The 16,065-nt window shown below is 51.2% G+C and overlaps 1 protein-coding gene across 7 annotated transcripts in view; it reads right to left on the bottom strand.

The window, feature by feature from the left end:
• The window catches only part of ARID3B (AT-rich interaction domain 3B), a 65,467-nt gene that overhangs the window by 17,370 nt on the left and 32,032 nt on the right, over positions 1–16,065 (bottom strand). For 4 of the 7 annotated variants that reach the window (XR_014243253.1, XM_082387306.1, XM_082387304.1 and 1 more), the window contains exons 5-8: positions 4,123–4,306; positions 2,591–2,871; positions 2,218–2,472; positions 712–813 (exon numbers count right to left, since the gene is read on the bottom strand). Coding sequence is in view for 6 of the 7 variants with exons in the window: in XM_082387306.1 (XP_082243432.1) it covers positions 712–813; positions 2,218–2,472; positions 2,591–2,871; positions 4,123–4,306 (822 nt within the window). In the remaining variant the exon portion in view is untranslated. The remainder of the gene's footprint in view (positions 1–711; positions 814–2,217; positions 2,473–2,590; positions 2,872–4,122; positions 4,307–16,065) is intronic. The other 3 variants (XM_082387307.1, XM_082387305.1, XM_082387309.1) reach the window with 1 other exon arrangement.

The raw sequence follows: 16,065 nt of genomic DNA, 5'->3' as shown, positions 1-16,065 counted from the left end.
AGACCCAATGCAGCCAAAAAAACAAACAAAAAAAAAACCAGTCAGCTGGCTTTATCCCCAGACTCATCCCTACACCAACAAAATGGGAGTGGGAAACGGATTGCTGTTTCTATGAAAACTAAGTTGAACACCTTGGAAAGTCTTCGTAAAGGTGGTAAACCAACCAACCAACAAAAAACTGTTGCTAAATTAGATTTAGGGAGAGACAATTGTAAAAGACTGGGGGGAAAATCATGAAAATATAGGCTGATTCTGCTGCACTCAGATTCCTTTGCCTGTGTCAGTTCTTGGACCATGACAGATGATGTTTAGGAAGAGAAGAGCTGAACCAGTCAAAGAAAGGAGACCCATGCATTGAAAGACTGTAATGGTGGACACTGATTTAACTTATAATACAATGTTAAAGGTGTGGATAGAGTTGATTATGATTCTTTACGTTAAATGACTTTTTCAAATAACGAGCCAACCACTGGTCGAAAAAGGGTTAGACAAGGGGTCTCCATCACTTTGTCAAAGGTGGAGGGGGATCTGTCATCCTATTAGCAATCCTCAGCCCTCCTCGTCCAAAGAACTACTTTACCTTTGGAACCTTGAAAGGAAGCCACCCCTGGGAAGGTGTTCAGACAGGAGGGTGACAAGGGGGTCTTGCAGGGAGCTGTACTGAGGCTGGCTGCCACCCTGCCGCCTCCTTCAGAGCGCCAAGAGCCTCACCTGCATAAGTGGTGCCGTCGATGTCCACAGACATGTTGATGCTCCCAATGCTGCTCGTGGTCAGGTTCAGTGCTGCAGCCGAGGCCTCTGCTCTGTCCTCTGCTGGGGACACGGGAGACAGCAGGCCCGGTCAAGCCCTCCGGCATTTCTGTCGTTCCCTCCAAGGCTCTCCCGCCCTCCCGGCCTGGCCACAGCAGGCTGAGGCCTCCCAGAGTTAGAAAGCACCTGGATAACCTTCCGCCGAGTGTAAGGTGTGGCAGGAGAACCAGGCTGGTGAACGTCCTACGGCTGGCTTTCTCCACTGAACCACTTCACCTTCCCAACTCCCTCTGCTCTCAGAGAAGAGGGATCACATAGACAAGGAGGCCGACCTCAGCTCGCAGCTGCGCACTGATGCTTTCAACACGATTCAGCAAACCCTGAGCACCCACTATCCACTGGGTGGGGCATCAGAGGTCACTAAGACCCAGTCCCTTCCTCTGAGGATTCGCCTTGCCTCCTCCTCCCCGTAACCAGGCTGGGAGGTCCTCAAGGAGAGGGTCTACCTGCCCAGCACCTGGCACTCCCTCTCAATCTGAGCCATCCGTGGTTTGTGGAAGGCTGCAGGCGCTGGAACACAGGGCCTCTGCCCTTTCATGATGTTGAGAGCCAAGAATTCTTCCAGATGAGCTGCCTCATCTACTAGCCTCTGGCTTGTGCAGGGCCAGGGGCACCTGGCCTGAGTGGGTAAAGAGGGCAGAGCCCTGCTGTCTGGGCTGTCGCCTCCAGTTCCCTTCAGCTCCTCGCCGGGGGGAGAGGGACAGGGAGGGGCTGCCTGGGAACACGCACAGCTCTCTTCACACCTGATTTCTTCCCAACACGAGCCTGCTCATGTTTGTTCTGAGACAGAGTCAAGAATGGCAAAGAAAATGTGTGTGAGGGGGAAAGAGGAGAAAGGGGAACAAGGGATGTGGAGTGTGTGGTTCGGGGGGGCGGGGAGAAGGTGGGGCACCTGAAAAATGTGGAGGGGAAGGGAAAAGATGCCAGTTATGCTGCCAAACTTGTATTTCCTCCTGCCCTCTCTCCCGGGGGTCACGGGCAGCCTGGCCTGAGGCAGCTCTGGCCCCTCACTGAGCCTCCGGAACGGAGGTGCTGTCTTTCTCCCAGACGGTGAGGCACGGGGGTGAAGGGCGAGCCCTTTAATTGAGACAGATCAAAAGGCAGGAGGGGACAGGGAAGACACAGCAGCTGTCCCTCAAGGTCTCCTGCTCCTCCTCCTTGAACAACTGCTTTTCCTCTTTGCTAGAGAACAGGGCACGCCTGAGGCAACTGCAGGTCCCCTGGAAAATGACTTCAGCTTTGGTGAACTGAGATCTCTGTGGCCACCAAAGCCTCAGGTGGCTCTTTGGCCTCTAGATCCATCTGGAGGCCAGGGGGGCAGAACCTGGAGGGGCTCCACCCCAGTCCCCGGGACGTAAACGGGCCCTCGAATGGAGCCGGGGTTTGGCGCCTGCGCCCGGCGCTCACCCCTGCCGTTGATCCTGATCTTCATGGGCAGCTGCCGCGCCATGCTGAAGAAGTTGCGCTGGAAGGCCTGCTGCACCAGGCGCTGCTCCTCCTCTGACAGCCTGGACGCCTTCTTCTCAGGGGGCTCCCCCGACTCCAGCCGCTCCCGCAGCTGCTCCAGCGTGGCCGTCCGGGTACCCGCCTGCTGGCTGGCCAAGGTCACGGGCACAGCCAGGCGATTTGGCACGGGCACGGTTGTCACTGGGACTCCATCACCTGACAAAGGCACCAGAGCTGGACCCAACCCATAACCCACCCTCCCACCTGTGTCTTGGACCCAGGGAACTTGGCGTCCTTCCTCCCTGCCCTTCCTCCTCACAAGGGCCCTGCAGACCTTTCCTGAGAGTGGCTGCTGGGGATATCCGAGGGCCACTGGCATTGGTGCCACTGCCGGAGCCCAGCCCGAGGATGGGGAAGCGGATCTTGGGTGGGGAGAGGAGGGCAGGGGCCCCAGCGGCAGCGGCAGAGGCAGCAGCGGGCGAGTAGCCAAAGAGGGAGGAGCTGTAGCTGGGCCGGCGGCCCTCCCTCCGGTTGCCGTCAATGGCTGCCTGGAGCTCGGCCGGGGAGCTCAAGGCTTTCTTCTCACACTCGTAGGCATAGAGATACTTCATATACCTGGAGGGCAGGAAGGAAGGAAGCCAGAGTCATCCAAAATGTGGCATGAGGACTGCCCAGTTTAAGTCGATGGGCCTCTGGAAGCGGGCTCTGTGGGGCAGGCTCTGTCCTCTAGGACAAAGGAGCACAACCTGGTGCACCCGATGGAAGAGGAACCTCCCGGACAGCGATGCCCCACCCCAGGCCCTCTAACTGCTACCCAATTCTAAACGCAGCTCAAAGTGGAGGCAAGGTTCATTAGGGAAATAGATATTTTCGCTAACGTTTCATGTTTGTGTGGCGCCTTTCTAGTGCCCTGGGAGAAATGAGAAATGCCATGTTTTGCAATGTCTTTCTGGCTCCTTGATCTCCTAACCGTTCTGAGTCAGGCTGGTCAGACAGGAGCAATTCTTCCCACTGTGTGTGGACCTAGAAGTGCTGTCCCTCTTTGTGTCAGATGCCCCAAGAAGCAATTCGCTACCCAAGAACCTTGGGAGAAGGACTGCTATGCTGGATATTGCTCTGTTCCCAACTTCTCCTGGAACAGTTTCACTAGATAAAAACCCTTCTACTTTTCAACAAGGCCTTAACATGCCACCTAACCTATACATGGCTGATCTTTCCGTATTTTTCACAGAACAACGTCCAGAGTTCTGAAAGAACAGATTCCCCTCTGGCCCTCATTCGCCAGTGCTCCTCCTGTTCTCACTGCTTCTATCACCCTTGTAATTAACTCAAATGGGTAGAAAAACAGGTCACCAGTCCCAGTGGGGCCAGCCTGCCTGCCTTCCTCTGGGTCCGCTGTTGCTGGGCAAGCTGAGTGTCAGGTAGGAAGGGCCAGGCTTAGGGTGGAGGCGCTGTGTGGGAGACGACGTCCTGGAAAAAGCGTGGATTTCAGAGACAGAAGCCCAGGCGTGACTCTTCAGCCTGAACACTTACTAGCTGGTATGGCTCTGACCAAACGATCTAACCTCTGAGACTTAGTTCTTGTTGTCTGGGAAACAGGGACAAAAACCTTCTTGACAGGGTTGCTGGTGAGGTTTGAATGAAACAGAACAGTGAAGCAGCAGCACACAGGAGATGCTTGGGAAGGGGCGCTCTCAGGATTACTTAGGTTAGGGAGGGGTTCATCTCAGAAAGCTCCTGGCCCTTTCAGGAATTCCGCCCATCTTGCTCACTATACAGTGGAATTTCCTTCCTTCCTTTCCTCTAGGTTAAAGCATCCCCTTTCTCCAGCCTTAGCTTCCTTTCCCCAAGGCTCTGGCCACTCACTGGGTCCTCAGGGTGAAGGCGGCGCTGGTGATGGATGTGGGCAGGTTCAGGCCTTTGGTGATCTCCCTCCAGATCTTCTTGTTGATGATCTCCACCAGGCCCCCCTTCTCTGTCACCAGCTTATACAGCATATATAGGTCCAGGATCTGCTTGGCCATGATGGGGATTCGGTTGATGGGGGTCCCTGTGATTGTGCGAAGAGAGAAACAGAGGGTTGTGTCATTACTATGCAGAGAAAGAAGACATCTGTGGATGCCCACCTTTTGCTGAGTTGGAAATATGTTCATAAATCTGCTTAGAAGTATAATTTGACTCAAACTCCCAAAGCCTGGAAGCTATCAGACTAGCTGCCAGTTCTCCTTGGGAAGAACAGAAAGATAGGTCCAACTCACAGGCTGTGTGGCCTTGGGTAAAACACACAGCCTCTCTGGGTCTGTTTCCCATCTGTAAATAAGAGAGCCAGACTAAATGACTTCAAAGATTTTTTTTTTTTTTTGCTAGCAGTATGATTCCAGATTCTTTCCTAATGATTTGGCAACTCAGTCCTCTGGAGCCTTCAGAAGCCGTTCAGCTGCCTCCTCAGGGAAGTCTTTCCCTGACTCCCAAGACAGGTGAGGTCCTGCCCCATTGTCCACCTGGAGAGCTTCCTGGGCTTCTCTTTTGCAGCTCTCAGTGCAGTTTATAACCGTGTTTTTGTTTGCCTACTGCCTGTTTTCTCTTCATCTCTTCTCCTGCTGCAGGACGGAGAAATGGTTTTTTCTCTCCTGTGTCCCCACCATGTCAAAGGAGCTGCTGGGCACACAGGTCTCCAGGGGGATGAAAAGCCACTCAACAATTCTCTCCCCGCTAATCACTCCAACCCCTCCCTGGCCTCTGAAAGAGGGAGGGTCAGAGCCGCTTCCGCCCACTGGCCCCGAAGGGAAGTGAGAGGAGCCAGGGACTTGATTAGGAAACCTGGCACCGAGCAGGAAGGCCCACTAATGAGCACCGGGGGACGGCAGGGAGGGCGGGGCCAGGCTCCTTTCTCGGGCGGCTGGGATGCTCGTCAGGAGGCGTGATGGATGACTGTCATTTGGCAGCCTCGGGATTAATGATCTGGAGGTCAGAGGGGAGAATTCCAGCAGGAAGGGTCACCGTCCAGGGCAGGGTATGAGACTTGTTGCCTTTTGATGGCAAGTCCTTTTACTGTACATAGGCTGCTCCTCCTGTGTCGTGGCCCCCCCAGGCTTGCTGAGGTCTCACTGACTGCCTGGTGGAGTTAGGCCAGCTTGATTAGAGAAGGGCTGTTTGTTTCAGCTCCTCCTGCTTCTTTCCCCTCAAGGAATGGCATTTTCTTCTCAGCTCTAGAACACTGGCCTCACCAACTCTTTTATAGGGTAATTCAAGCCAGAGTGGAGTGAAGGGTCCCACGTTTATGAGGAGGAAGTAGCGTGAGCACGAACACGTGGCACTGCTATGGTGGGACCGGGCCTCTCTTCTCAGTGTGGAGAGGGAGCTAGAGGTCTTGAAGACCTTTGTCTTGACCGGCTGATCTTTGGAGGGTCAAGGACAAAAGGGCCATAGAGTTAAGTTCAAAGGTTCATTGGTAAAGTATCAGAGGACTGCTGGCATGCTCCTAAGACACGACAGCTCGCGTGTTGGTTAACTTCTTCTCCCTGTGCTGTTCTGGATAGTAGACCTTATTCCTGTCATAAGCACAAGAGTCTCATGCAGCAGAACTGGCCTCCTGGCAGGACACGGCTAAGGTCTCCCTTCTTTGCAGGCCTGTCTGCCCGAGCACGCTCATGGCCTTGGCGAGTTCATACCCTCAGGGCATCACCTGGAGAGTCTGGGAGGACCACTCCCAAGGCCCCCTCACACAAGACCCCGAAGCTCTCAATTCCAGAAGCTTCCAGAACATCTTCACACATGTGACCTCTTCACTTCCAGGTCAGATGTTCACAATGAGCTCACCTTCATCCCCTAGGCCAGCTCCCATTTCCCATCACTTCCTCTTCTTCCGGCAGCACCATCATTCTTTGAGGTCTTGGGTAGACCTCCGAGGCAGCACTGGCTCCTCTCCCTCCTCTCTCACCCACCTTTAGGCTGTCGGGAGGCTCACCGATTACTGCTTTGAGGCCCCTCTCAAAGCCATCGTCCTCTCCGGCCCTCAGACACCACCCTGGGCCAGGCCCTCGCTGGCTCACCATCAGATGCCCCCAGCAGGTTTGAATCCACGTGCTCAACCTGCACGCTGCTGCCAGACCATCTAATGAAAACACCACTTTCACGCCATTACTCGCTTCCTAGTTTAAAAACCCACAATGACTCTTACTGCCAACCCAGCCCACCTCACATGTTCAATCTCATGACTCGGGTTCCCCAACACTCCTTAGAAGATTATGTACGATGTATTTCAAGCATGTCCCAACAACTCACTCTTACTCCAATCAGTTGGGTCTTCTCACCCTCACCCCTAAAGCCAAGCTCCTTTCTCCTCTACTTTTTGTTTTTACTCTCCCTCCTCATCAAGCCTAAAATGACCTGTCTGTGCTCAAATCCTCTCTACACTGGCCTTCAACGTTCACTCCCTCCAGGAAGAATTTTCCAACTACCCCAGTTCACATGGATTTCTTTCCTCTCAGAATTTCTATTATAACCACTACAAGTTCAGCAAATAGTTACACTTGTTTCACATATGTTCGTCTGGTATCCCAGGAGGACTGTAAGCTCAATGAAGGCAGGGACCGTTTTTCCTTCATCATGTCTTGAATATTATAATGTTTAATAAGCTAAACTACCATGCAGATTAAACCAACCAACCAACCAACCTGCTTCTCAGAGTCAAAGCAACCAGCTCTGTCTTAACCCAACTGGGAATATTAAACGCATTTCCTTCCTGCTTGTGGTGTGCCCACCAGGGTCTGTCACTAACTCTAAGTGTCTAATTGCTGACAGCCCTGAACAGAAGTCACCCTCTCCTCTCAGGTCCTGGCAGGTTCATTAGGGGGTCACGACCCTTATTAAACGACTGCGGAACAGAGGCCCAAGGTGGTTAAGCCCTTTGTGTCCGAGTCCTACAATAAGAGAACTGGCAGCACAGGAACGGATGGAGAGCTGGGGACTGAGAAGGTAAAGAAACCGTGACTTCATTCAGTGGGGCCAAAGGGAAGGCGAGACAGGTGTGAAAGAGGGCAAGGGGGCTGGGTCTGTGGTGCCCCCAGAGCAGGCGTGGCTGAGTGAGTGACCACCAAGCAGGGCATGTCCAGCCGAGGGAGTGCTGTCCTTCGGAACTGTCACCTTGGAGAGCCAGCTACCACTCCGTTTGTGAAGAGCTTTCAGAGTTTACTCTATTTTCATTTGATTCTCTCCAAGGGCGGTAAATCTTCAAATGTAAAGGGTGTATTTTACTTTTAGAAATGGTCATTCATGGAAACAAGCCAGAAAAATAGGATGAAGTGACCAGGCTGTTTATACTGATTTTGTGTGAAGATGAGGTGTGGCCATAAACCATGACAGATTATCTAGTGTGGCTCAAACTGCCTCTGAAGGCAAGTCCCCAGAGAGGAATTATAGATTTGCTCGGAGTAGTCACTAGACTAAATGGCTAGTCATTTGAGATGGCTTCTTTCAAAGACAACAATGTCATAGATGTAGAAATTTCATTAAAAATTAGCCTTTTTTATAGTCACACAGAGAGTGACTGCATTAGGCTGGGAACTGCTCAGGGGCAAGGGAAACAGGTAGATACCGGACCTGAGAAGACAATGAAGGAGCAAAGTGGCATTTCAAGTCCCCAGAGTGACCTCTTCCCAGCACCGCTGGAGAGAAAACACAGGCCAGGGCTGCTTTGCAACCCAGCCCCACTCTGGGCATGTGGGGGTCATGACTTCTCTCACCAGGGCCCCTAAGGCCTGGCCAGGCACCCCGGTTCCAGGATCAGTGGGTAAGGGGAATGGGCATTTTCTTCCTCATGGTTGGCTCTCCACGAAACGGCTAAAAGTAGCTCCCAGTGCAGGCGGGCCCCTCAGTACCGTCAGAAACAAAGCTGAAGCTATTCTGAGAGCCAGCTCTAGATGACATCATGGTTTTCTCACATTATGCAGCCAATCCAGACACAAAACTTGCCCTGGCTTCGATTCTTTCGACAACTAAGAGAGAGGCAGGATCCTCAGGCTGGTCTCTCTCTGCCGTCTGCTCTGTGCTTAGTGGGCCTGGCAGCCATCTCCCTTGTCCCAAGGAGACTCAACTATGAAGAGAAGGGGAGAAGGCCTTTTAGCTGAATTTCCCTGCCTGAACAAGAAAGAAAACCAATACATCATGCTGGGGGGTGGGGATGGGGGGGATCGACAATATTCAGGCCTCAGTTTCCCTGTCAGTCTGAAGCAAGGAATTTGCTTCCAGATGACTTCCAGTTCTAAAGTCCTATGAGTCTATGAATAAAAACTTAAAACAAAAATTGATAGTTTTGGGCTTCCCTGGTGGCGCAGTGGTTGGGAGTCTGCCTGCTAGTGCAGGGGGCGCGGGTTCGAGCCCTGGTCTGGGAGGATCCCACATGCCGCGGAGCGACTGGGCCCGTGAGCCACAGCTACTGAGCCTGCGCATCTGGAGCCTGTGCTCCGCAACAGGAGAGGCCGCGATAGTGAAGAGGCCCGCGCACCGCGATGAAGAGTGGTCCCCGCTTGCCGCAACTGGAGAAGGCCCTCGCACAGAAAACGAAGACCCAACACAGACAAAAATAAATATAAAAATAAATAAATAAATAAGACCCGGTGCAACCAAATAAATAAATAAATATTTAAAAAAAAATTTGATAGTTTGGGTGGGGGGGTGGTGGTGGTGGTAGGATGAATTGGGAGATTGCGATTGACATATATACACCAATATGTATAAAATGGACAACTAATAAGAACCTGCTGTGTAAAAAAATTAAATTAAATTAAATTTAAAAAAATTGATAGTTGTGACTATTACCAAGGGAGGTGACTTGGTTTTAGGAGCTTGCCTGAATTACGAAATAATGTTGCCAGGTAACCTTGAGATGGATGGTTTGGGATCTTCTCTGATGAAGGGCGCCTGTGTGGCTTAGGACCAGGTCTGTGAAGTTCAAATCCATAAGCAATGGCTCTTTCTCTAGCCTTGTGGGGGAGTCTCTGGCCTATTCTCTGGGCTGGATTACATCTTCCTCTAAAGAGGCTCTTCACCTGAGAGGGGGCAGGCCTCAGTCCACAATAAATGCAAAAGCAACCTGCAGAGAACCAGGAAGGAGGCCAGCAGCCACTGCAGGGAGCTCTCGGTGGGTCACCAGTGTTGGCCCTGCAGGAGGCCGAATCTCCGCCCCCATCACACCTCCCAGAGGGGGCGGGAGCACCTGATGGGGAAGCCTGTGGACTGTCAGTCACTGCTATCAAAGCAGGAGCTAGGATTGAGGGTAATTAATCATGCTCCCTCTGACAGCAATCCAGGGCCTTATCTGTACCCCAAGAAATGCCGCTGGTCTCCAGTTCCCTCCTCAATAAAGGAGACTGACAGTTCCAACAAAGAGGCCCCTTATCAGATTTCAGCCGGGGAGCCTGAGGCAGCCCGAGGGAGATGTGGAAAAGGCTTTTATGAGGCCCGGACCCAGCGAAGCTGTGGGGGCTCCTGGGGCTTTAACCCTTGGAGGTGGGAATGCCGCTGGGCACTGGCGCTCGCAGCCCAAACCCATGATCCGGAGCTTTCAGCGAAGATGGAGCTAAACAAAAGCTGCTCCCCGGCACTTGGCTCAGTGTTACCAGCAATCAGACTGTGGAGACAGAGCTTAGTGGGGTAGAGGGCAGAGCGGGGAGATGGCCTCCTCTGGCACTAGAGACAAAGATGGGAGATGGCAGGAATGTTGGGGGGAGGGCCACTTCCTCCCCACCACAGAGAATGGGCACATTCCAGTCAAGACCAGAAGCAATCAGGGGGCAGGGACCCAAGACAGAGTCGCATGGCTGCCTTCCTGCCTACTGGTCAGGGGTGAGGGCCCAGGACCCAGGGCGTGGCCCTGCCAAGGACCCTCGCTGCTTTTTCCTGACTTTGAACAAGATCATTAATCATTTCCATAGCCTGTCAAGAGAGCTGGGCGGCTGACCAGGGAGCCTAGAAGAGTTAAGTCCCACGTTAAGCAGGGAATGTGCACAGGCAGACAGGCAGGCAGGCCTCCTGCTTATTCCTCTGCATATTAATTCCCGCCCTGCTCTAGTCCTGCTCCCAAGCAACAAGCAGAGGAATGACTGGTGATTTTTTCCCCCCGACTCGTTCATGTAGAAAATACCTCCCACCGGGACACTGGGCAGCAGGCTCTGGTGGCGTGCCATGCAGTGAGTAGTAGATGACTGTTCCACAGGTCAGGGCAGAGGCAAGATGCGCAAGTATCCTAATACCAACACGTACGTTTCAGCCCTCTACCTCTGATTTCCCACTGAAGGGGGGGTCTAACTGACATAGAGCCCAGTGCACTAATCTTAAGTATACAGCCCTCCAGATCTTTACTGCTGTGTATACCCCTGTATCCATTCCTCAGATCAAAATACAGAACATTTCCAGCACCCCAGAAAACTCTTCCATTACCATTCCCAATCAATATCCATCCCCTACCACCCCCCCCCCAGGAGGTAACTATTATCCTGACATGTATCACTATAGGTGACTTTCTTGAACTTTACATAAATGGAAGAATGCAGTATATAGTCTTCTGTGTCTGGCTTCTTTGTTCCACGTTAGGCCTGTGAGAGTCATCCCAGTTGGGTACAGCAACAATTCATTCTTTGTTATCGCTGTGTGGTATTCCACTACAGGACTATGCCAACATTTAGTTACCCATTCTACTACCAGTGGAAATTTGAGTTCTTTCCACTCTTTGGCTATAATGAATGGTGTTGCTACGAATATTCTCGCATGTGTCTTTCAGTGAACATAAGCTCTCATTTCTACTGCGGATACACCTAGAAGTGAAATTGCTGGGTAATAGGGTTGGCATATGTTTAGCTTTAGTAAACATTACCAAACAGATTTCCAGTGGTTATGCCCATTTATATTCCCACCAGCAATGCATGGGAGTTCTGGAGGCACCAAACCTGAGAGGCTAATTTTAAACCCATTACCCTTCTTGATACTCTAGTTCAGACTAATTGCTTTAGGTGAAGTTCAACAGTATGTGCAGTGTTGTACTCTACTATGGCCAATAATAAAATTATGGTTATGGCTGTGCTGTTTCCTTCCATAAAAACTACATTCAGAGAAGTAGGCTAAGGAGTTAGAAGGAGGTGGACCATCGGGTCATCTCTGCTTCGCCTGCTGCTGGTCAACAGACCTGGCCCGAGTCTCCAGGAGAGGGGGTGGAAGGCTGGCCGGGGAGAGGTGCAACAACTCAGGGGTGTTCTGGCCTGAGCAGTGCATGGCTGTCTGAGCTTCCATTGCCAATCCATGCCCCTCCCTCTCCAGACCTAGTAGATTTTCCCACAGTGTAACTGGGTCAAACTCTCCCTTTAAACTTTCCCTACGCCAACCTTAGGACGATTTATTGAATATTGGCTCACCTTGGAAAAAAGGAGGCAAAACTATCAACCCCATTTTACCAAGTGCTAGAAGTACCAATAAATGATCTTGAAGGGGAAGAGGCTGAATTTAAAGACAAAAGTGAGCTATTCAAATTAATCATGCCTTTCAAAAACCAGGGTCTCTTCTCATTATCATGGATAACTGGGTAGTTATAAGGTATTTAAATGACTATTAAAAGTGGGGGGAAAAAAAAACCCCAGTACCTGAACAGTGGTTGGATCACCTGGGGAGAGAAAAAGATCTGGCCTAAGACAAAGGAAGATTTGCATTTTGGACTCTCATTTGGGGGTAAAGTTAGAATATGAAGCCCCAAAGCCTATTTTATCTGACAAAGACAAACATATTTTAGTCTGTCAGGAAGAGTGGCCATGGCACAGACCATTTACAGCAAGATACAAAGAATATACAAGAAACTCCCTCCACCAAAAGGCAAAGCAATATATGTCACGAACATTTCCTTGCCTGAGATGGATAGATAAGCACACAACAGAAGGAAAAACACTCAAATTGCACTTCGAGGCAGACCAAGCCCTTTTCCCACAGTAAATTCTTTGTATATACACATCAAAAACAGATCCAACAATCCATTTGGGAAAACCAAGGTCAGTTTGCAGTCCTGAACAGAACTGGTGGGGGAGGGAGGGCAGTTCTCCGGTGAGGTCTAGACAAAACTTGTCTTCCACATGACCAAGCAGGTCCTTAGCCTGGTGTGCCGAGCTGGGACGGGGGCTGGAGGGGAGATCCTTGCTTGTGGGCACTCCTGGTGCGCGCAAGATGCTACCTACCGTTAGGGCTTCTGTCTCCCGTGCCCCCAACCCCAACCCCATCCTGCCTTGACAGATGGCGCTTCTGTGCCAGCCACTGTGAATTGTCACATCTGCCCTTCCCTGAGAGATAAGCCGCCTTACCCTGAGATGAAGACTCTTCTTGCATGAAGAGTTCTACCTCGTGTTAATCAGTTAGATGCTGTCAGACCCTACCGGAGATCGACCTGTGGAGGCGGGCCACGGTCTCTGTGGGGCTCAGAAGGCTGAAGGAGAGATGAGGCTTGTCCACTGTCCCAGTGGGAAGTGATGGAGCTGCTGGTGCCAGGGGCCAAGTTTCTCAAGGGCAGTGCAGGAGAGGGGAAAAAGTCCTGGCCTCGGGATTAGGAGACCAAGGGCTAAATTGGCTCTGTGGCCTCAGGTGAGTCATTTAACATGGGGGATGATTCTTCATGACTAACGTGATAACCTTTGCTCTCTCCACCCCACAGAGCTGGAGCTGTGGGGAACAGCAGATCAGATAATGGGTTGAAAGGGTTCTGTAAAGTACATGGGGTAACAATAATAAAATTAACAGCAAAATCATCTCCCTCCTCTTTGATGAAACCACACTTCTGTTTCATTGCCTGGGAACAAGAGAACAAGCTCTTCTTCCTTAGTGATGAAGGAAGAATGGAATTGTTTACAAGCCTTTGCTTATGAGACTTCCAAACTAGCACCGCCCCCTCTCCGTACCCCCTCGAAAATCTACCAGGGAATGATACCTCAGGAATCACCCACTGTGAGTTAAATTAGACAGAGAATTATTTACAAATGTTTGGCGTTGTTTTTGGACAAAGAAAGGTGTGTGTGTGTGTGTGTGTTTTACACACACACACACACAAACGTGCACATGGCAAAAGGTGAGGAAAAAGAGGCATAGGTGTTCTGAGATCTAACCCATCTTTCTACAGAAACATTTGTGGGGGAAGCACAAACAAAGGAAACTTGTTTAATTCAGTTTGGCTTCAGTCAGCAAAAGAAACACATGATTCACCAAGGAAAGGAGTGAAGCATTTGGTTTTGGGGGTCCCTGGTGTAGTTTTTACACAACTATTTTGATAGAAAATTGCTCAAGGGGCTTTTCTTCTATTTTGGTTATCGAGGGTGGCTCATTATCTGTTTGTAGCTCAACAGACACAATCAGGGACACATAACACAGAACAGAGAACTTGGAAGAAATTTCCAGATTGACTCTAACTGAACTTGTGCATTTTATAGATAAGGAAACTGTGGCCCCCAGAAGAGGAAGGATTTGCTCAGGATCGTGGAGAAGGGTGGGATGTTAGCACTGGCTTCACACTCCTCAGTCCAGAGCTCTTTCCCCCTCCGCATGCCTCCCGACAGGCTGCAGCAGCCGTTCCTGAGGCAGGCAGGACACAGGGAGCCCGACTGGGCACTGCCTCGGCCTCTTCTCAGGCGCCTTCTGGGCCGGGTTGTTCTGCTGGTGGGGGAGGAGTCGCGAGGTGCAAGTCACCAGGTCTGGCCTAGAAACCAAGGTGCCTCGAGCTGAAAGGCCCATCTGCTGCAGTCAATTCACCCAAACATGTTAACAAGCCAGAGAGACCCAGCACAAAGCAGCGGTTACGGCTGGGCCCCTCTCCCACTGGACAGCCGTTTTATCACCTGCAGCTGCAGTCATTTGGGGCCACCTGCTGTGTCCTGCCACCCTTGGAGCCCGGTCCACTTCCTCTGCAGCGGAGCCTTCCATGTCAAAGCTGCCCGGCCCACTCACGGCCCAGGTGGGCGGCACCGGGCCTTTCAAACTCAGGTCGCTTTCAGTGGTTCCTTTGAAATCTACTGCTTATCCTTCATATTAGCTCTGGAGGATGAGTTGCTGACCCACTGCCAGGGTCTATGAGGCTTTTCCTTGCACCCAGCCAGTTAACAAGATTGGGCTCCTGAGTGCCCCAGACACTCCAATTTGGGAGTGACAAATAAGTCACAAACGTCTGGGGGCCCTTGGTCTCACCATTCTGTGAAGAGTAAAGACAGCAAGCTTCACATGGTTAGAAGCGCAAACTGCTCCCAGTCCCCTTGAACTGCCCATTCTAATTTAGACCGTCAACCATGAGTTTTCCAGGGAGGAGAACACGGTGATTTTAAAGGGAACAACCTCCACAGTCTCCCTGCCTCAGCCTTCCCTCTTCAGCCCAACTATACACTGTTTGCCACAGCAAACCTCCTGAAAGCACAGCTCTGGCGATACTTCTCATGTGTTAACTTCAATAACTCGGCTATGTCACAGACAGGAGTGCTAACTTCTTGGCCAAACACGGCTCTTCACAGTCCGGTGCCAGCTGATTCATCCAGGCCACAGACAAGGGTTCTTTCAGCCGTGCCTGGACCACGTACACCACGCATGCCCCGCGTTTCTGCCTCCACTCTCCCTATGCTGGAGCTACAGCAACTCTCAGGTCCCTACACTCCAGCCTAGGACGGGGCCCCACCACCCATTCCTTTGGCACTCAGCCACGGACGGGGAGTTCATCCTATTGCCTGACACAGGCCCTGCCGCCCTCAGGCATTGCTACCTGAGTGGAGATAAGATGATTTCCCTGAAGAGTTCCTCTGCAGAGGAAATTTTTGATCTTCACCTTCTTTCCTATCCTTCTATGGCAGTGGTTCTCAACAGGGGGACAGTTTTGTCCCCCAGGGCACATTTACAATATCTGCAGACATTTTTGGTTATCAAGACTGGGGGGTGCCCCCTGCAACAAAGGACTATCCAATCCCCAAAGTCAATATGCTGAAGCTGAGAAACCTTATACTAGAGTAATTAACAAGTAGCAAAACTGACTTGACTGTCTCCCTTCTACTGCTGATGCCAGCAAATAGTGAAATACCTAACGTAAGTGCTGAAAACAGAAAAAAGATTTACTCAGGGCCTGAATAACCATAAATTGACATGATCAAAGAGAGTCTCTTACTCCTGCTTTGGGTGGAATAGACTAGATGGCAGTCTGGTAGCCCCAGTGCTGTGCAATAGCGGGACACTCAGCACACACTGCTCTCTACTGCTGACCTCCAATCACGGGCCGAGGTCTAATTGTGGGTGGGAGTGAGGTGGGGGAGGGGAAGCTCGGCTTCCCTGCGTGGGGCAGCTGAGTTAGGAAAACCAACAGGACTGCTCCTACAGCAAACACATCCTGAGCGGCACCTGCCTCCAGGTCTGGCCCTGTGCTAGCACTGGGGACTTGGAGAAATGACAAAGTGGCTGTCCTCAAGGAGCGCCTCCTCTAGTGAGGACATATAGAAGTAAACAAACAATTACTGATCTTCACTCTTGGCTAGGCTGATATAACTAAAAATCCTTCTGGGAAGGGAGAAAAACAATAAAGTATCAATAGACTATAAGGCAGTGGAGCCACACTGCTGATTAAAATCTATATTGTTATAGCAGCCCCTCTGAGATGAGATCAGCTCCCGGGTTTGCACCAGCTGGGCTTGTGGAGCTTGTAAATAATTAAAAGGTAATTGGAGGGGGAGACCAAAGTATTAAGTGGATTTCTCTCTCTCAGGGCAACCAGGGAGTTTCATTGCTGCCAGTCACATTATCTTTCGGGATTATATTCTT

Source organism: Balaenoptera borealis (genome assembly GCF_965194805.1).
Source record: "Balaenoptera borealis genome assembly, chromosome: 3".
NCBI lineage: Eukaryota > Metazoa > Chordata > Mammalia > Artiodactyla > Balaenopteridae > Balaenoptera > Balaenoptera borealis.
This window is presented reverse-complemented; position numbering and strand designations above follow the sequence as displayed.